Here is a 20,244-nt window from a genome sequence, read left to right as displayed (position 1 = left end):
AGTTGGCTCCAGGGGGACACTAGCCACAAATGTTTCCCCAGATATTTCCTGCTGCTTCATTCGGCCTCCTGCTCCCGGCCCAGATTTCATTCATAGGATACTAAACTCCAGTTAAGAGGGATCAAATTTTTGTCCGTCTATTAACAGAAACAGCTCCTCCTCTTGTGTCTCAAGGGTCTCCCCCCTTTTGATGATGAGGGGCATCAACTGTTTCTGTTTGCAAACCAGGGTCACTCTGCATCCAGCGGGCACCTGAGCCTGTCACGGCTCCTGACTTCAGAACTAATGGATCTGCTGTGGTGGACTCACAGCTCCATCCACGGTGTGGGAGCGGAGTGGAGATGTTGGGGAGCCCAATCTGGGGCTTTGGACGAGCGAAAGAAACGCCTGGTCACGGAAGAACCCACCCTCGTCCTCGGCCAACAGTTACTGCCTGGCAGATCTAAGCCCCGATCCAGGATCCTGCCCCCGCGACGACTTCCTACCCCTTTAAATCGACTTTCTTGCAGCTTAAAACAAACGGGGGCTCCTCCTCAGACCTCGGCGCGCAGTGATCGCAAGGGCACAGCCCTCGTTCCGAGACCAGCCGTGGCTGTGGCCAGACTTGGCTTAAAAGGTATTTCTTCGCAAGATCACCTGTGGCAAAAAAAGTACTTCTTCGCAAGATCACCTGTGGCAACGGTAAAACGAGGCTGGATCTGCACAACGTATTTAAATGAGGTCAGTTAAAGGCCTGGTGGCTGCATTTGCACGCCTGGGAACCCTGGTTGCCTGAACCTTGGCTTGCTGCTATTTGGTGGAGTGGGCATGTCTCAGGAACCTTCACGAAGCCAAATGTGGCGTAACTGAGCAGGCACCTTAAGCATGTTGTGGGATCCCAGCCAACGCGTCTCTCCGTCTCAAGGCATGTGCAAAGCGTTTTCTCCCTTCCTTTCAGCGCTGGAACCAATTCCCACCCACAACCCCTACCCAGGACCAAGGGACTGCTCTGGTTCCTCGGCCGTCCCACAAAAGTCCAGGATTCGGGAATCAAGATTTCTGCGAAGAGGCGCTCTGGCACGGCTGCCTGTCTTCAGCGGAGGCGAAACCCTCCTGGGCTGAAGGACACCCCAGCAGCTTTTTCCTGCCGGTTCTTCCTCGGCCTGATGGAGGAGCAAGTGCTCGGACGGTCCTGGCAAAGGAGAAGGGGATTGGCGGAGGGTGGTTTTCCAGCCCTTCTCCCTCAGGGAAGCCACGTGTGTGTGTGTGTGTGTGTGTGTGTGTGTCTGGGTGTGAGAGAGAATGCCCTGGCTTTCATGGTACAGTCCTCTCCCCAGCAGGGAGTGAACAATTCCTCCAGTGGGTTTTTTCTGCCGCTCTAAAGGAGGAATCTTGCCTTGCAAAAATGACAGAAGAACATCCTTCTGCCACCCGATCTCTGAGACTTTAACTCGGTGGAGGAACAAACTGAAGCCGCTCGACGATCACAGGAGCAGCAGTGGAGTGGGGAGCGGGAGACAAGGGACATCAGACATGTCACGACAGCATTGGACAAATGGTAGGAATTTGTGCAGCAACAACAACAACACGGCATGTGTGGCAGCGCTGAGGCTCCTTATGAACACCTTTGTCTGCAGCAGCCTGTTTAAAATCCACGTACTGCGCTAAGGCAGGACAGGATGTGCGTAACGCCCTCTGCCCTGTTGTTCAAACCCCCCGGATTCACCCAGCCTACTGAAGATGATTTTGCACAAACCACATTAGGAACTAGTGGGGCAAAGTGAGGAAGGGGCTGGGCCAGGCGTGGGGAGACCTGGGTTAAAGCCCCCCTTGGCCACAGAAGCTCCCGGGGGACCCGGGGCCAGCCCCTCCATCCTGGGCCAGAGCCAGCCTGGGGGGCTCAGCCCCGGGTTGTTTCCGTGGGGAAGGTGAGTGGAGGGAGCTCAGAGCTCACACCTCCAGGCCTCGAAGGAAAGGCAGGACAGACACCGGACTTCTGTTATTACTTAGAGTCATGGGTGAACCCGGCCACCCCTGGTCGGAGGAAGGGATACTACAAAACCAGAGTGGTGTAAGCTGGGGTTCCAAACCAGGTGTGATTTCCCAGCCTCATGCATCTTAACCTTCATGCTCACATATTGCCTGGCTTCACACAACATGCTCGTCTAGGCTTAAATGGGATTGGGCCATTTGTGTTTCGGCAAGTTGTGAGAACTCAAGCCTTCGTCTTAGCGGGTTGTGAAAACCAGACTATCCTGTTTTTACTTGAACATGGCTTGCTGATTTGGGGATTTCACCTTCTATGGACATGATCACTGGGTTTTCTTGACCTGGGTTTAGAGTTTAGGCAATTGTTTGAGTGCAGTCATTAAGTAGCCCTGCCTAGCTACAGGTAGTCCTCACTTAACGACCACAATTGGGACCAGAATTTCAGTTGCTAAGTGAAGTGGTCATTAAGTGAATCTGACCTGATTTTATGACCCTTTTTGTGGTGGTCGTTAAGTGAATCACCATGGGCGTTAAACAAACCATGTTGTCATTAAGGAAATCATGCGGTTTCCCATTGCTTTTGCTTGCCAGAAGCCAGCCAGGAAGGTCAAAAATGAGGATCACATGACCCCAGGATGCTGTGACAGTCATAAATGCAAAGCGGTTGCCAAATGCCCAAATCGTGACCATGTGACTGTGGGGATGCTGCAACAGTCATAAGGGTGAGGACCGGTGGTAAGTTGGTTTTTTCAGCACTGTTGGTTTTTTCAGCACCGAACCTTCACTAAACGAATGGTTGTTAAGCGAGGACTGTCTATATTCTCTCTCAGCTTTCCCTGGCTGGGAATCTGGAAATAAGAGCATTGGCCTGTTGGGTCAGTTTGTTGCATGAATTAGTGACAGCAGCTTGGAAAAAACCATGATGGGACTAACTTCAGGCCTCTCCCAGGTGGGAAACAGCCACCTGTCCAGTCAGAACAGGGAGAGGGTGCCTAGTCTGCTCTACAAGCACGCCAGTCTTCATACACTCTTCAGCTGCATTCACACAACACACGTGCTAGGTTCACAGAGGCCATAGAACCCCTACATAAAACTCTACATTATCCAAATAACCGAAGTTCACACAAAATGCAATGCCAGAAAAACAAAAGTAAAACTCACCATGCTTATTAGTACATTCTGTGAACGTCGCTGCCAGATTTTAACTGACCTGTTAAATAGTGTGGGAGGACTTACCTGATCGCTCTATTTCCTCCTCCTGAATGTTGGGATTCCTCTGTAGGAAATGGGCACCAAGTGCACCAGGCCAGGTGGTGAGCCAGGCGGGTCTTACCTTTCCTATAGAAACAAAGCCCTCTCCTGGGAGATCCCACCAGGGTGCCGGCAGGCTGGCCATGTCCTCCTGGAAGAGGGGGTTTTTCATTTCAAAGTCTGAGAACATCAAGGGAACCCAAGGATGCCCCCCAGAAAGAGCACCTTCCCAGAAAGGCAGAAAAACAGGCCGGGCGCTGGGCAGCCTTCAGACGCCGCTCTGGGTCTGCTCAGACCAGTAAGCAGCAACCAACAGTAAAAAGTAGGCCAGGCTGAGGGGGTGAGGAATCCTGAAAGAAACCGGCGGTTGGAACAAAAGCCACAGTGTGTACCCATTAGACATCCTACGAGGTCTTTTTCTGCCTGCCCCGCAGAATTCCCAGGGAGTCAGCCGTGCCTTTGGTGGGCAGCAGCTTTGAACCTCAGGCTGCTTTGCTGCCACCTGCCAAATTTAGAAAGCTGAACAACTTGCTGGGAAGACAGGCCTGCAGGTATAGTGGGCGGATGCAGAGAGGAAACACAGAACGCCGGGCCATTTTCTCCAGAATGTGCCTTCCTTGGATGTTGGCTTTTGCTTTAAAAGAGAATGAGCAAGTTCCTAGTCCTTAGGATTACAGAAATCTGCTTGCAAGTATAGAACTCCTCCAACATATCTCAGAGAAAGAAAAAAATAAAGACAAGCCCTCCTGAAAACTGAGTGTGATTCCTGCTGATTTCATGGTTACATTCATGTTGTTTTCTTGGCAACAATCGTAGAAACATTTTGCTATTGCATAGATTTTTCAGATTAGCTAAGGTCACTGTGACCACATTCATGTCATTTTCTTGGTAACAATAAGGAAATAGCTTGCCTTGGCATTCTTCCAGGCTTTTACAACATCCCAGTTTGGCCTCTACTAGGATTTCCTGGTGGCCTCTTGTCCAAGTCCTAACCAGGTCTGACCCTGCTTAGCTTTTTTCAAGGTCAGCCAGGATGAGAGGAGGAAAAGGGGCTCCAGTGCCCACCTAAAGGACCATGAAGGGCATTCATAGTGCACAAATGATTCAGTGCTAGGTCTCCCGTAGAGCAGTGGAGACAACATGCTTCTGTACATTTAGCCTTAATTAGTTGGTGGGGGGGTGATGTGCCTTGTTTGAATTCTACGTTGACCTCTTCATGCCTTACTTTGTTGTATGCCACCCTGCCTTTTGCATGGGGCGGCTTGCAAATATTGTACAACAAAAATAAATCATTAAAGCTCTGCTGTCCCTTTCACATCAAAATGCCACCTTTGCCAGGTGAGGGTGCGCTCTGCGCTCTTCGGTTAGCCCCCCCCCGTCTAATCTTTGTCTTGTTTGCTGGGTGCACAGGGCAGTCATTTGCCCTCTTCTCTTCTCTTCCCTTCTCTCTCTTCAGGCCTTTGGGAGCTAAGCAGATTGCAGAGAAGTCCCAGGACATAGAACTGATGCGTTAAGACCAACTTCCGAGGTAGTTTGTGTGGAGCACAGCTGACACCGTGGACAGAGAAGAAAAGATGGACAGGGAACATGAAGGAGGATGGATGAAAGAGGGAGGAACAGAACCGGCCCCCTTTGTGTTTCCTGCCAGAGCAGACCTCTGAGCGGTGCGGGTGTTCTGCGCCAGGACTGACGGCTGTACAAAGTGAGCCCTCGGCATCCTCATTTGCCACCCAATGGCCACAAAACCAGCCAGAGGGGTCCATGCTGGGGGCTACTCCCAGCCCAGCTGAGAATCCTTGGTGGTGTTTGTCCAATGGCGCGCTCCCAGGACAGATGCTCATCAAGGGTGCCAGCTCTGAGATGTCCCTTCGGGGTTCCCAGAAATCCTGATCCTGAGTGGAGGAGCAGTAAACAAACGTTCCTTCTGGAGGCAGCCAAGGAATTTCTTCTTCCATCTCATCCCGTTGACGCTTCCCCACCATTTCTTAGGCGGGAGTTCCCTCTGCTGTCTGCCGGGACACATCCCACGGATCTCTCCCCTGGTTTCCATAGGGAAGCAGCAATGCCAGCTGAGCTCTCATGTAAACTGGAGTTCAGGCATGGGAAGGAACAGGCCTGGAAGTGTGGGGATGGTCTCACAGGAGGAAGAAGGAAGGAGAAGGAGAAGGGAAAGAATTGGACCAGTATTTCTGAATTAGGAATGGTGGGGAATGGGGGAGTCGGGTATTTGTAGAGAGACTTGAATTTATATATCCCCCTCCCTCCAGTTCAGGTTTTGGGGCTTGGCAGAAAGACAGCTTGCACCTATAATTACAAAATTACAAACATTAAGCTTGGAAGCCGACTGCAGCTAGAGAACGGCTTAGGATGCTGCCCATCAGATACAGAGTTTGAAGAGGTTTTAGAACTTGTACAGCATATAAGACCACGTTAATATCATAAACAGTTAAGCCAAGGATCACAGTTATATTGCATGCCTGCTTTACATGCTATTCTTCAAATATTTGTTCTTCCTAAAACTATCAAATAAAGAAGTTATTTGTCCTATTTTATTACTATATTGTACAAATATTCAACTTCCTAACTGTTTTATTTTAGTAACAATAATATATGGTAATGTAATTAACAGGAAAAGCATTGTTGATCGAAGCTGGACTGTGAATCCCAGAAAGAAAGAAGCACTTATGGGGGGCTGTGGGCACCTTCCTTCACCTGCCCCTATCTTGGAGGCTGAGTTGGCCCAGGGAACGTGCCAGAATGTGCAGAGAGACATGGCCACTTCCTAGTGTGGCTCTTTTCCTTGAGAGAGACAGGGCCCCCCAAGACAACAAAGTGTTCCTCTTACTCAAGAAGGAAGGAAGGAAGCAGCAAACTTCAGGGAGGGGGGCTGGAGATAATACAAAAAGAGGGATTTATACCCCAATTTCAGGTGCAAGAAAGGATGCAGCAAAATGTTCATTTGATACTTCCAAAGGGGAAAAAAGCTTTCTCTATAGGGAGGGGGCAGGAAGGACAAATTGGAAAAACTCATCCAGAGAAGAGGAGATTTTGAAGGAACGCCATGAACTCTGTGCAGCCAATGCTGTGTCTCGACAGTTCTGGCTACAAACAAGCAGCAATTGCTCTCCCCCTCCCCATCTTCGTCCTGGAGAGAAGATTGTAGGCTAAAAATAAAGAAAAGAGGAGAGAGGAGGAAAGGAGAAAAGAGAAGAGAAGAGAAGAGAAAACACCCAACCAACCAAGGCCAGAAACCAGCGGGGCTCTCTGACCATTTCTGCCATAAGGAGAGACCTTCAACCCTCCCGTCTCTCTGGTAAGCGCATCTTCACGCATCTGGCCTTGTAGGAGCACATCTAAATGTTTTCCTCACTAGCTCTTACATGCTAACACGTGTTGCCAATAAAATGTTGAACCGTATCGAACGTACAGATAATTTACAAAGGGGAGTTGGCTGCAAACTTTCAAGAGAGAGTTGGCTGAAAATTATTTGGGGGGAAGATGATGGAGAATTAAAATTCTCCCCATTTCTGGTTTATACATAAGAGTTGATATCTTGCATTTCCTTTTGGAGCTCAAGGTAGCATTCACAGGGCACTCCTTTCTCCTCATTTTATGCCCATCATGGTAAAACAACACCCTGGGCAAGAGAGAGTGCCTGGCCCAAAGCCACTCAGTCAGCTCCTGGATTAAGCAGGACTTGGACCCAGAACTCCTTGATCCAGGGATGGCATGAAACTGCAGCACCCGGATGGAGCCAAGGCTCTCTGTGCTCCTGACGAGGCATGAGCCTGGCTTCGCAAGCACCAAGGGCGGTTTCCTCAGAGAAGGACCCTTTGCAAGGAGGAAACACCACAGCTTTTCTTGGTGTGGATCTCGCATATTGCCAGCTGCACTCCAGCTGTTTGGGCACTTGGTAGAAAAGAAGGGAGAGAAAGAGCAAAAGAGAGAAAGAGGAAAGGTGCAAAAGTCAGAAGAGAGGCTGGTTTGCCCTATATGCCAGGATAGGTCAAACACAGTTTGTTCAGTAGTGGTTCAACAGCTCCCCTTCCTTCCTTCCTTCCTTCCTTCCTTCCTTCCTTCCTTCCTTCCTTCCTTCCTTCCTTCCTTCCTTCCTTCCTTCCTTCCTTCTCTGCTTTTTTTTCCTCACCCTTTGGTATCACTGGTTCCAATCTAGACAGCTACTGCCTTTGAAATAGCTGGGTATTGGTTGTTAAGTAAAAAAGCCTCAATCTCCTCTTCATGAGTGGAGTCTATCAGACTCCAGGGGTGGGGGGGTGTATTAGCTCTGATTGCCAAGGAGAGTACGGCAGGTACTTTAGAAGGATTTTTGAAACAGACTCGACCTCTGTCTTTGACCAAATGCATTCCCGATCTTCATATGGAAGTCTGGCATATTGACCAGCTGTCACCCTAGCAGGGAGAGCATCTATACGGGCTAGGGAGAAGACCCTCATGCCGCATAGAGGTAATTGGGGAGCGTCCAAGGGGGGAGAGCAATACATTTGTAAGGGCGATAGGAAAGCTTGGCTCTGCCACCTGAATGTCTAAATCCCATCCCCTCTGCTTAAGTTCTACCAAGGTTTTTTCTAGGCCCTAAGCGCTGACGCTCCACCCCATCTCAGATCTTGGTTAACTTGCTTTTTCAGGAGAGACTGACGTACATCATATGGAAGGAGGGGTACCAATAAGGTTCCCCAAATAATTTGTTTCACCCAGAATCTCAGATGACATCATTGCACAGGCATCAAATGAGATGTAGCCTAGCTCTAATCTGGTGCTGGCATTAGAAGTCAAGTAAGGAATATGTGCTATTGATTTTAAGAATTTTGTCTGTATTTGTCCAGGGATCAAGAAATACACCTCTGAGATCCAAACAGCATAATGCCAAGGACTCTGGCCTTGAATAATTCAACTGCTTCAGGGACAAAGTGGTTCCCTGCCAGTTAGCAAATGTGTTGATCGCCGAGGTACTTTTTGAGTTTTCATAGCTGACTCTCGTTTGAAGACCCCAGGCAGATGGGAAGTGAACACCTAGGTATTTAAATGATTTCACCTTGTTGGGAGGAACTCTTACCAGGTCCGTTCCGAGCCGGGAATGAAAGTTCTTAGGCGATTGCTTGATCAGAGGTGCTTTTATTTTCCAAGAGCGTGTACAGAGTCTGCTGGTTGGAGGTGGCCACCCTTCTATCCTCCCCACAAGCCCCTTATGCAGGAGAGCTTGGCTGTTGTTATGCAAAGGCGTCCCCGACCTCCAGGAACTTCTGGGAGGGCGTATGTGGCCGGGTTCTTGGCAGGGGGTGCTCACTAGGAATTCTAGGAGAGTGCAATTCACCAGAGTTCGGAGAGAAGGTGCTCTGTGGCCAGGCCCCCTGCAGTTTATCTCTCCTGTTCTGATGGTCCAGGCTCCCTGCGGGGCCGTGGCTTTCTCTGCTGGCCTGGACTGTTCACCTTGGTAGGGATCTTTTGTGGTTGGATTATGGAGATCTGGTTGGCTGGGGAAGAATGTTCACCTCGATAGGCTCTGCTAAGAAGGGGCAACCTTTTGTCTTACAACAGTCACTGATTAAATCTGAAGGGAATCTTTTGTCTAAACAGGCTTCCTGACACATTTTTAATCTCTTGCATCCTCTTTGTATGAACCCATTCTATTTTGTGACTTTTAACCTTTTAGCTTGCTCAAGGAGGAGTGATATGGCAGGAAGATGGTGTTCTGGGGGGAGACAGTGTGGCAGGGAGCAGGAGATCTTAACCCACAACCTGCTCAGTGGGTCTGCCATGAACTGTCCACCTTGATGGATTATCAGAGCGTCTTCTGGAAAAGACCAAAAGTTTTGTTTTTTGGTAGTTTATTTCAAGGCATTGTTTAGCATCGTACCTTGAAAGTTCCTTAAGACCTCCACGTAATCCAATTTTTGAAACCGAAAGAATAGCTGCGTCATCCGCTTACAGAAGAACTGGGATTGGACGATGAGAGAGAGAGATGAAGGATGGAGATGAAGCTGCCGCCATATCGTGAATGTAAAGGCTAAACAGTAGTCTACAGCCTTGCCGTACGCGGATAACACTGCTGGAATTACTGCCTTTAACCTGCCTGCTGGCATGGTGCTGCAGCTGAACGATCACATTAAGCAGAGGATGATCAGTCAATGAATCAGCTAGTTTCCTCCAAAGTTTTTCTCAGGGAATGGAGTCAAAAGCTGCCTTTAAGTCAATAAAGGCAGCAAAAAGAGCTCCATCTGGAAGTTTATAGTATTTGTCTGCCAAATGATGTAATGTTAGGCAATGATTTATTGTTGAATGTCCATCCCTAAAACCTGCCTGTTCTGGCACTATAATGTTCTCAGAAAACATCCAGTCCTGTAATCTGTGGCAGAGAAATCTAGCATAGAGTTTATAATTGCAGAAAGAAGACTAATTGGACAGTAGTTGGCAGGATCTTGTCTCTCTCCTTTCTTATATATTGGGAGAGTAGTCAAATTTAGCCAGTTTTTAGGGATTATTTATTTATTTATTTATTTATTTATTTATTTATTTTCTATCCCACCTTTATTATTTTTATCAATAACTCAAGGCAGGGAACATCCCTATTATTCTTTCTTCGTCCTATTTTCTGTTCAACAACAACCCTGTGAGGTGAATCAAAATCTGATTCTGATTCTGTGAGGTGAGCTGGGCTGGGCTGGGCTGAGAGAGAGGGACTGGCCCAAGGTCTCCCAGCGGCTTTCGTGCCTATTATCATGGAGGAATTTATAGCAGTGAAGAATGGGGCTAACACTGAAGCCCACCATGATGGATTTATCTTTAAAAATTCTGGGGGAGTTAAATTCGCCTCAGGAGCTTTATTATTTTTTTGTTGCACAATTAGGTTTTGTATTTCTGCATGAGTTACTGGTAGCCATTCTGGAATAAGGTCCTCTAATACCAGAATGTTTGAGATACAATTTGTATTTATAGCCTTAGCTTATAGAAACCATTTGGTGCCTCCAATGAATTGCTGATTTGATAGGGATCCTTCCTCTTATATGTATTATATTATTACATACGTACGTATTAGTGGTGTGCTGTCTTTTCAGTTCTGTGACTTGGTCTTGGACTGTAAATAAATAAATAAATATGCGGAGGAAGGCGTGACTCTGAACTTTTTCTACCGAGCAGGAACCAGTTCCTTTTCCTGCTTCTCATGGCTCAAAGGAACAAACAGGAATAAATTGATGAAATCAAAGGGACTGTCATATACTGTACATGAGTAACTGAGTTCAGATCTGCTTCAGGGCTGGTTGTTCTGGTGCCTGAACTGCAGGTGGCAGAACTGGTGAGTAAAATCTAATTCTTGTGAAAGTTTCTGAGCAGCCTGGATCTGCAACTTCCTGGTTTCCGCTGCCAAAGGAACCTTTCCAGCCAACTGGAGGAGTGGTTTTAAAAAAATCTTTCTGGCTTTGGGGGAGTGAGGTATGTTCTTTTTTGCAGACTAAGGAAAAAAGCAGTTGTGGGCCTACCATTCTGGGAAAGCCTTTAAACCAGTTCTGCTGTGTGCCCCTTTTTCTGAATTTTTCTGAATGTGATTCCCCTTTTTCTGGAGAAGAGAAGGGTCTCTGGGGAACATCGAAGGCTTCTTCAGGGAGAGGCCAAATGGAGCCAAGAGGAAAAAGGACTTTAAAGAGAACAGGGTAAGTAGAAATAGCCCAGGCCAAGCCGTTCTCCTCCTAAGAAGCTTCCTTGTATCTAAAGAAGTGGTGCAGAGCCCACAGATTGGGCAGGCGTGGCCTGGTGTCAGCCCTGGGTCTCGGGAAAAGTGACTAATGTCCCCCAGCTTTGCAGGACTCTTCAGGGCATCCCGTAATGCTAATTGGGTTTTTTTGGAGGGTGCCTTCAAGTCAATCCTGGTGACTGCATGAACCCTGCAGTTTTCTTGGCAGCATTTTCAGAAGTGGTTTGCCCTGGCCTCCTTCCTGGGGCTGAAAGAGGGACTGGCCCAAAGCCCCCCAGCTGGCTTCGTGCCTCAGGTGGGACCAAACTTCACAGTTAGCCTGGTGCCTTTAACTGCTACACTGACTGGCTCTCAGTGCTTGCATTATGCGCATTTAAATGGTGGGTCTGGGAAGCAGCTCTTCCAGTCTTTCATCACTGGAGAAGGGGGAGCTGAGGATGGGTGGGTGCCAGTATGCTTGCTTGCTTGCAGTGCTGCTGCTGCGACATGCGACGCCAATTCCACTGCCACAGAAGGGGGCCCCCCAGAGTGCCCTTACCTGCTCTGCGGAGCAATCTTGGTCCATGGTGCTCCTTGCTTCCCCCGCTTAACCCAAAGGCATCCTTTTTCTGGCTTCGCACCCAGCACTGCGCCCCGGCAAAGCGACTGGACTTTGTCTGCACCACATGCTCAGCCACGGAAGGCCTAAAATTAGCCATACGTAGCATGTTGTAGAAGTGCAGCCTCTTGGACTATGCCTGACCTGGGAAAGTGCGGTGTGTGTTATTGTGCGAGAAACTGTTTTAGAAGGTAACAGCTGCTGAGCTGGCAAAGCATTCTGGAGAGCGGAAGGATTGGGCTTATGACTGTCTGTAGGTGGGTTGAAAATATCAGCCTTACATTTCTTGGCTCTAAGTGGCAAAAGCATGATATAAATGTGACAGTTTCTGTACCGACAAAATGCATCTCGTAGCTGCCTGCTGAGATACTTTTCTAAGACCCTTTGCTGCCATTTTCATCCGGATGTTTTGGGGCCCTCTTGGCCTCGGCAATCAGCACCCAGAGGCTCCTTGCACAGAAGCCAAATCACAGAAAGAAAGTGCCCCTCCGCACTGGGTGCTGCTAAGGCCCCTGTGGACTCTTTTGTCCAATGCTGGGCACCACCGTTCAAAAAGGACAGTGGCAAACTGGAGTGAGTTCAGAGGAAGGCTATTCCAATGGCAAAAGGTCTAGAGACCAAGCTCTAGTCCAGTGTTTCTCAACCTCAGCAACTTTAAGACGTGTGGACTTCAACTCCCAGAATTCCCCAGCCAGCACTGGCTGGGGAATTCTGGGAGTTGAAGTCCACACGTCTTAAAGTTGCTGAGGTTGAGAAACACTGGACTAGATGACCTTTAGGGTAATTTCCAACTCTGTGATTCTATGATTTAGTATAAAACTTGACATTAAACACCAGAAATCTGCTCTGAACTACAGTAAACCTTGCATTGAAAGATACGGGGTGAACAAGTTTTTGGTGGCCAGAATAGGACTGCCAGAAGGGGGTTGCAAAAATCTGAACAGTCAGTAAATGGCACCAAAGAAGACTCTTAATTCATTGCTGCCCCTAAAGACTTTTTTTGCAGCTCAGCTTTCATTGCTTTAATTCTGTCCCATGTCATGGGTAATTGGTAAACTATATGGTACTGTAATTCAAAGGAATGGGAATTTTTAAAAAATCCATTAAATCGTGTCTGTTTCTTGGAGGCTGCCTGGACAAGTTCCTGCAGTTTTCTTGGCAAGGTTTTTTGGAAGCGGTTTGGAAGCCTCCTTCCTAGGACTGAGACAAAGTGACTGGCCCTAAGTCACCCAGCTGGCTTTGTGCCTAAGGTGGGACTTAAACTCACAGCCTCCCAGTTTCTAGCAACCACTACCCTAAACTGGCTCTCGTGGGAAAATTTTAATGTATGATAATTTGGCCAAGAAGGGCAGGATGACAATTGGTGAAACATCATTCTTTTGTTCATGGAGTTGGGGAGTCCTAATTTAAGGGTACGTTTTTGTCTTTGGATCTGTTTCAGTTCTAAGAATGAGATTGCAATAAGGAAGGAGAAACACACTTTTAAGACTGACTTTTCCTTTTAAGAACACTTGTTTTGGTTGGCCAGGTTCAGATCTGCAGAGCCAGTTTGGTCTAGTGGTTAAGGTGCTGGGCTAGAAACCAGGAGACTGAGAGTTCTAGTCCCGCCTTAGGCATGAATGCCGGCTGGGTGACCGTGGGCCAGTCGCTCTCTCTCAGCCCAAGGGCCAATCAGGCGTGGTAGGAGAGTTCTAGTCCCGCCTTAGGCATGAATGCCGGCTGGGTGACCTCGGGCCAGTCCCTCTCTCTCAGCCCAATCCACCTCACAGGGTTGTTGCTGTGGGGAAAATAGGAGGAGGAAGGAGTATTAGGGATGTTTGCCACCTTGAGTTATTTATAAAAATAATTAAGGTGGGATAAAAATAAATAAATTTCCTACCTTACTTCAAAAAGACACTTACTTGCCAGGGAGTAATCAGTCTGCTAGCTGTAATAAAGACCGGGGGGGGGGGCTTGTTCCTGAGTGGGCACACACAGGGTTATCAGCTGATAGGAAATTGAGCAGCACAATTCCTAGATATGCATATTTGTCAGCTGTTCTGGAAAAGTAAAGCAGTTTCAGATCTGAATCCTGGCTTTAGCATTGCTCCATCTGCCACCCCCTTGTTCTTATTTTCCATTCAGAGCTTACATTCAGCGGAATCACATTCTGTGGTTTTGCTTTATTGCATGTCGTACACCAAGGGCCATTGAATGAACTGGGCCATGGAACTGGTGGTGGTGGTGGATTATGCACAAGTGTGGCATTGCCAGTGCAAAAGGAGTGTGCCGCCCAGGAAAAAAGATGTGGCCTGACCTGTTTATCAGGAAACTAACCCTGCTGAGAGAAGGGCGCCTCCTTCTAAGTAAACATGGCCAAGATAGCACTGCTCAGTTAACAACCAGTTCTCACGGTATGTGGAACTACTGGCCACCCAATCCTATTTGAACCGGTGTGTTGTGCAAACCCAGCCGATGTGATGAATTCCTGATGTGTGTTGTGCAAACATGATTTGAACTGGCTGTAGGCAGCCATGGTGGGGCAGAATAATCCTTTGGGCCAGCCCTGCCCCGTGAACGACTAGTCTGCAGAGGTGCCGTGGGGGTCAGACATCAGGGCCAAAATCCACCACTTGGCCACGACTGTTGGCCGCAAATCGCGGTTTGCCCGTCTGCCCTGCGCAATCAGCCAATCACCACGCAGAGCCGGAGAATCAAACTCATTTATTTAGACGTCTATATAAAGGAGGACTTCCTCTCCGCAACCGAAGAGAGAAGAAGCCCTGAACATGAGACGAGCAGCTTCTTTTATACAAGTTTAAAGTGGTTACCTCGTGCCATACGTCCTCCATTTGCTTAGCAGGAACTCTCAACCCCTGGTTAGGGATAGCACTTATTAAGGCATACACCTGCCTAACGTAAACTCCTAACCCCCGTGATTTCCTGGGGGCTTCCTGCCCAGCTGGCAAACGGCATCCCTCTTATCTGGCGGGCACCCTAATCTATTTTTCTAATCTACTCTGCCTTCTAGCCTGGCAAGGGTCAGGTCCTTCATCGGTCACTCACATATGTCCTGCTCCACACATGCCCCCTTGCTTTCTACACATACATTGATACACGGATTCTGAGTCAGATGACTCATCCCCCTGTGGCCCTCCGTACCCCTTGCCCATATATCCAATTTTTTGTCTCTCATGGCGGCATCGACTGGGCACAGCTGACAACAGGGCTGGCATGGATTCTAGCTTGACAGGAAGCTATTGTTATTTATCCTCTGAAGTCCTGCGCTGACAGAGGAATTTGCTCTGCAGGAAGTGTAAACTGTGGTTTTGTATATGTTAATCTGCTGTCTTTGCCTGCTTGTATGAGGTCATCGTTGTTTTTCAGACTCAGTGTAAATGGTTTTAATTTTTTTATTTTAATAATGTATGTATGCATTAGAAGAGTGGAATATATAAATTATACTGTATCGATATAAAACTTCACTAATAATGATTATGGTTACAGATGCTAATTTATATTATTTTATTCATTATAAGAGGGTTGAGGATGTTCTATGAACCCAGTCATCAAATTTTGATTTGTTTAACCAGTTTACTCACTAAGCCACAGCTAACTTAGGTTGGGGCTAACATAGCTTGTTTACATAAACCCTGACGATCGGTTTTGGGCACTTAAAAGTTTCCTATCTGGCTTTTTGCTATTTGGATTGTCATGCTAAAACCATGATGTGGTTTGTTTTGTTTGGTGGAGATCCAGCTGTTGTCTTGGCATGTTATGAGACCCATAAGGCCATTGCGTTAAGCCAGATGTTTACTGATTGAGCATCGCATATTAAGTGAACACAACTAGGTTTAACGTGTCGTGTGAATTCGACAACCAGTTCTCTAGCCACGCAGTCATGCTCCAATCCTGCATCCCTCCGGCCCGCGGAGGGCGCGCTCTGTCCGCCGGGTGCGCAGTTGGCACCTTCGCGACGCTCCCTAGCCACGGCCTGCGGCTCCCGACGACGACTCCGGGCCAGCCCCTCCTCCCCCGCCTTTCGGGGGCGTGGCCGGGCTGCCTCCGCTATTATCCCCCAACCGCCGGGCGTCGTGCGCCTCGTCGGCGGTGGAAGAGTTGCTCCCCGGCCCCTGGCGAGGCGGCGACGATGCCTCAAGATGGCGGAGGCGGCTGAGCTGAAGGTAGGCGGGTGGGGGCGCGACCCCCGCCCCAAGGAGGGGGATAAGAGGGCGGGACTACAAGGCCTATCATCCTCATCGTCCCGCTCCTCGGGGAGTGGGGGCTGGGGAAGGTAGGGAAAACGAGTGGGGGGTCAGGGGAGGGGAGGGGAGGGGAGGGGAGGGGAGGGGAGGGGGCGAAAGTCGGCCTGTCGCACCATCCCTCCCGGGCGGGGCGGGCGACGGATAATGGCGAACGGGGCGCTGGGGGGCGGGGGGCCGGGGTTGGGGCCGAGGGGGCGCCGCGGGGGGCGCGGGGCTCGGGCGGCCCTCGGGCGTCGCGGGGGCGGGGCCGGGAAGGGGGCGGGGCGGGCGCCCCGGGGGGGGGGAGGGAGCCTGGCGCTGCCGCCGGACCCCGGGTCTTTCGCGGGCCGGGCCGCGGGAGGGATCGGGGGGCCCCCGAGCGGAGGGCGGGGAAGGGGGCGGCGGGGGCCAGCCGGGGATGGACGGGCTTTGCCGTGGGACGAAGCTGCTCGGGGTGAATCGTTGCGGGGGCTTCCGGGCAGGTGGCCGCGCGGAGGGTGCAAAATGGGCCCAACCAGGCGGCCGCCCCGCGAGGCTCGGGCTCCGGGAGCTCACCTGGGCTGCGTCGGGAGGGCCGGGCGGCCAGGTGACGCGGACAGAGCCCGCCTTGGTGGGATTAGAGGGCCGGGTTTGAAATCTTCCTTCGGTGCCCCCAACGCAAGGCATGCTTGTGACCTTTTCTGAACCACAGCAGTGGCATTTCCAGGCATGCGGATGCCCCGCCGCTTCAGACCTGTGGCTCTCCAGATGGTTTGGACTTGAACTCTCAGAATCTGTAGATAACCCCATGGGGATTCTGGGAATTGAGGTCTGGCACATCTAAAGAGCAGCCAGGCAGGTAGAAACAGCAGCTTGGCCAGGTGCATGCATTTCCCTGGGGGCTGGACATCACCCTCGGGCTGGGGATTATTTGGAGTAGCATGGAAATGTGCTTTTTTGACTGGGAGGAAAGTGAAGTCCCTCCTACATCTCCCACTAAGTCACAAATCATTCCTGCTTTGGCTGGAGGAATTCAAAGCAGGTTGATGTGTCTAGGCTTTTTATATTCCCACCTTTAGGAGCCAACACATAACCACCCTTACCTGCCACCAGTCCTGAGATTCTGACTTTGTCACTAATGATTTCTAAAGCCAATTTCATTCACCCTCCCATGTTAATATTTCCTTTCTCCCTGCCCCCATCAACACCCTGTTGCTCGGTGTTGCTTCGTTTTATTTTTTGCCAGGGAAGTGCTGTTGAGGTGTAGCCCACCTCAGCATCCCCAGGTATTTTTAGTGTGGACAGAATTGTCAGGATCTTGTCTTCCTTACTTAAGAGTGCTTCCTTCTCCTCTCCTTCCCCCCTTAACCTTCTTTCTAATATCACTTTTTTTTGTCAGACTAGTCCCTCTTTTTCTGAGGCCCCCAGATGTGTTTGGTCTGTGACTTCTAGAATTCCCAGGCTGTGTGGCCAGTGGGTTGTAGTTCCAACATGCCTAAAGGATGCCAGATTGGAGATTGTTTAATCCCAATATCAGATAATTAGGATTTTTTAAAAAAAATACTATTTTTTAAATATGAAGTCCTCAGAGATACGTATGAATATGTTTATTTGAGGTGGTAGTTAAAGTTTAATAATCCAGAGTTGCTTTTGGAGGAAAGTTAGCCTAGCAGCAAAATTAAGGATTGTGGGAAGAAATAAAAAGCCTGGAACAACATTAAAATGAAGATTCATAAACCAAACTAACAACATACCTATGATGGTGCCCACAATCAATTCCGGCCAAAAGTGTGCTGGAAACATAGATTTTTACAACCTTGTGAAAAGCAGGAAGGGATAGCCTGGGGCCATAACTTAGAAGACTTGCCTCCCAGCCCACCCCTGATTTTTGGACCGGACAGGCAGATTCGATTCTGGAGAAAGTGGTATCTGGTTTTGTTTCCTTCACTGTGTCTTGTCTTGCCTGCAGTATGGAAGAACCAATCATCTTTGGATGCTAACCAGCTGTACAGATTTTGCAAAAGTAAAGGCAAGCTCAGGAAAGGGTTACATGGGGGTGATTAGTTGCATAGTCTGGCATGTGTGGGAGGGATCAGGTTGAAGTGAGGGGAGCTGATATAACCCAAACCTTTTTTGAGTTTCTGGGCCTCTTTTGACAGTATTGAGAGCACGTTATGGACGCTCTTACAAAATGCCTTTTTGGTATGGGAGATGGCCCATTCCCAAAACGGCAAACATGCGGCGTGGATGTGAGTTGCCTCTGTTTATCTTTGCTCTTTGCCAGTGGGGGCACATCACTTTTATTTATAAGAAGACTTGTAGGGCACACTGGGAACTAAAGATGATGCAGAAACTGGAAGGTTTTTTTTCCAGGATATTAATATTTTGTAATGTAAATGGTCAGGTGGCAGAAGGACAAGGTGCACGGTAATGAACGTTGGCTCTCCAGGGTTAAGTCAGGGATCAGGGTTGTACTAGAGGCCCCATAGAAAAATATCGCTTGGCTGTAAGGTGAATTTGAATTTGCATTTTTAACAGCCAATGTACACTAACTCTTTTTGTCAACATGAAAATGGTCTCCTAATGGCCAAATTAGGAGGGGGAAGTTATGTCTCAGTCTCCCTGTCCATGTAAGACATCCTAAAATTGCGATCAGGAGGGACCTCAGATGGCATATGATTTTATTTATTTATTTAATTTTTATCCCACCTTTTTAATAAATAACTCAAGGTGGCGAACATACCTAATGCTCCTTCCTCCTCCTGTTTTCCCCACAGCAACAACCCTGTGAGGTGGGTTGGGCTGAGAGAAAGTGACTGGCCCAAGGGCACCCAGCCGGCTTTTGTGCCTAAGGCGGGACTAGAACTCACCGTCTCCTGGTTTCTAGCCCAGCACCTTAACCAGTAGACCAAACTGGCTCTGCAAACTGGCTTTGCTGATATTGTAGCCACTCTAAAAATAATTTAACATTAAAAATGGTGAAAACCTTGTAATAAGTATCTGTGGTGATGTTCCACTAGCTCCCAAGGTTTTGACTATTTAAATTTTTAAAAAGTACGTTACTTTTCCATTATTTAATTTTGGAGTTCAGTGAGCATCATTTAGAAGTGTTGTGGGCGCTGCATGGCTAATCCCTGCTCTAAACTAGGCCTTGTGCTGGGAGCTTCAGCTATTTTATTTTATTTTGGCACAAGGTATGGATGCGGGAAAGCTGATCTTAGGATCTTTAATGCCTCCTGCACAAGATTATCTCTGAATTACTTTTGAGCAATGAAGGAATTCACTTATAACATTAAGTCAGAATGCAATTTGTTTATTTGTGGCTTAAATAGTTGTCTGAACCCAGCTTTGGGAAGCTGCAGTTTATAGCTCTCTGTGTTGTGACTTGGTCAACCAACTGTGGTTAATCCAGCTGTGGCTTAAGAAGATGTATGAACCAGGCCAGTACCTGAGAGTGTACATTGAAGCTTAGATTTATTTGGTGGGTGTAAATTCAACTTGTTGGGGCTTAACCTGCCAATGCCAAGATGCGGGTGGGCAGCCTTGTAATGCCGTGAAAAAGAAAAGGGCTGAGCATCTGACATGTCAGGAGGATGGCGGCTGTGCGCAGGCTCCTGCGCGTGGCTTTTGGTTGCCCACCCCCTCTTTTAAAGGCTGGAATTTTCCAGGCTGGGTTCCCTGCCAGCCCCTCTCCCCCTCCCCCCTTTCTGCAAACAAGCCCTTGACGGACAAATCCTGCTCCAGAGGAGAGTCATTTTGGAGCACAAGGCAGGCGGTGGGGATCTTGCTTTTCCAAGGCTTGAGTGGGCCCACCCTCAAGCTGAGAGGCTGGGATGGCTTCTCAATTTTTTACCCTTTACTTTTCTCTCTTTGAGATTGGAAGGCTTCCTCACAGCAGGCAGGATTCGTCCCTGCTGGCCCCTGCCTCTGTGTGTGTGTGTGTGTTCCTTGTTTGTCCGATCTCCTTGGCTGAGGAGGTTTGCTGCCTGTTGGGAGGACCGTGATGGGGCGGGCAGGGGGAAATGGGGTGCTACCTTGGAAACAAATAGAGAAATTGATTATCATGGATTGATGTTTGCCTTTCTTGCAGCCCTGGAGAATGTTGTATCTTGGGCTGTTACAAACAAAAATGACAGGATTTGCCCACCCCCAACATGGAGGCTTGTCGACATAGATGCAGCAAATTGAATTAATCGAAAGGTTTTAGCAAACCATGTTTGTATGTGAGGTGTATGTGTGTGAGTAGTTTAGTCTGTAACTTAGCAATCAAGATCCAGGATTCCCAAGAATTTAGAATGTTTTCTCAAGGACAAGCCAGGAAAGGAAGGGGAATGATTGTGAAAGTCCAGAGTTCTTCTCCATGGCTAGGCATTTCCCTGATTTCTTCAGCTTCTGAATTTTGATTGCATGTGCTCAGTGAGATCTTCCCAGCAATAGGGACTAGAAACCTGTTGGGGTTTTGTAATGAATGAAACATTTTCAGAACAAATTCTTTGCTGGGTATAACCATTCTATAC

At 48.6% G+C, this 20,244-nt stretch overlaps 2 protein-coding genes across 3 annotated transcripts in view; one reads left to right on the top strand and one right to left on the bottom strand.

The window, feature by feature from the left end:
• The window catches only part of POLR3C (RNA polymerase III subunit C), a 139,472-nt gene that overhangs the window by 41,403 nt on the left and 77,825 nt on the right, over window positions 1-20,244 (bottom strand). The gene's annotated exons all lie outside the window — the stretch shown is intronic.
• Window positions 10,626-20,244, top strand: part of PIAS3 (protein inhibitor of activated STAT 3) — a 56,899-nt gene continuing 47,280 nt past the window's right edge. The window contains exon 1 of one of the 2 annotated variants that reach the window (XM_063317225.1): window positions 10,626-10,886. Coding sequence is in view for 1 of the 2 variants with exons in the window: in XM_063317224.1 (XP_063173294.1) it covers window positions 15,665-15,688 (24 nt within the window). In the remaining variant the exon portion in view is untranslated. Of the gene's footprint in view, window positions 10,887-15,606; window positions 15,689-20,244 lie in introns of those variants that run through there. The other variant, XM_063317224.1, reaches the window with a different exon arrangement.

The sequence above is a fragment of the Candoia aspera genome, chromosome 17 (assembly GCF_035149785.1).
Source record: "Candoia aspera isolate rCanAsp1 chromosome 17, rCanAsp1.hap2, whole genome shotgun sequence".
Classification (NCBI taxonomy): domain Eukaryota; kingdom Metazoa; phylum Chordata; class Lepidosauria; order Squamata; family Boidae; genus Candoia; species Candoia aspera.
The sequence above is the reverse complement of the archived record's forward strand: the minus strand, read 5'-3'. Positions and strand labels throughout refer to the sequence as shown.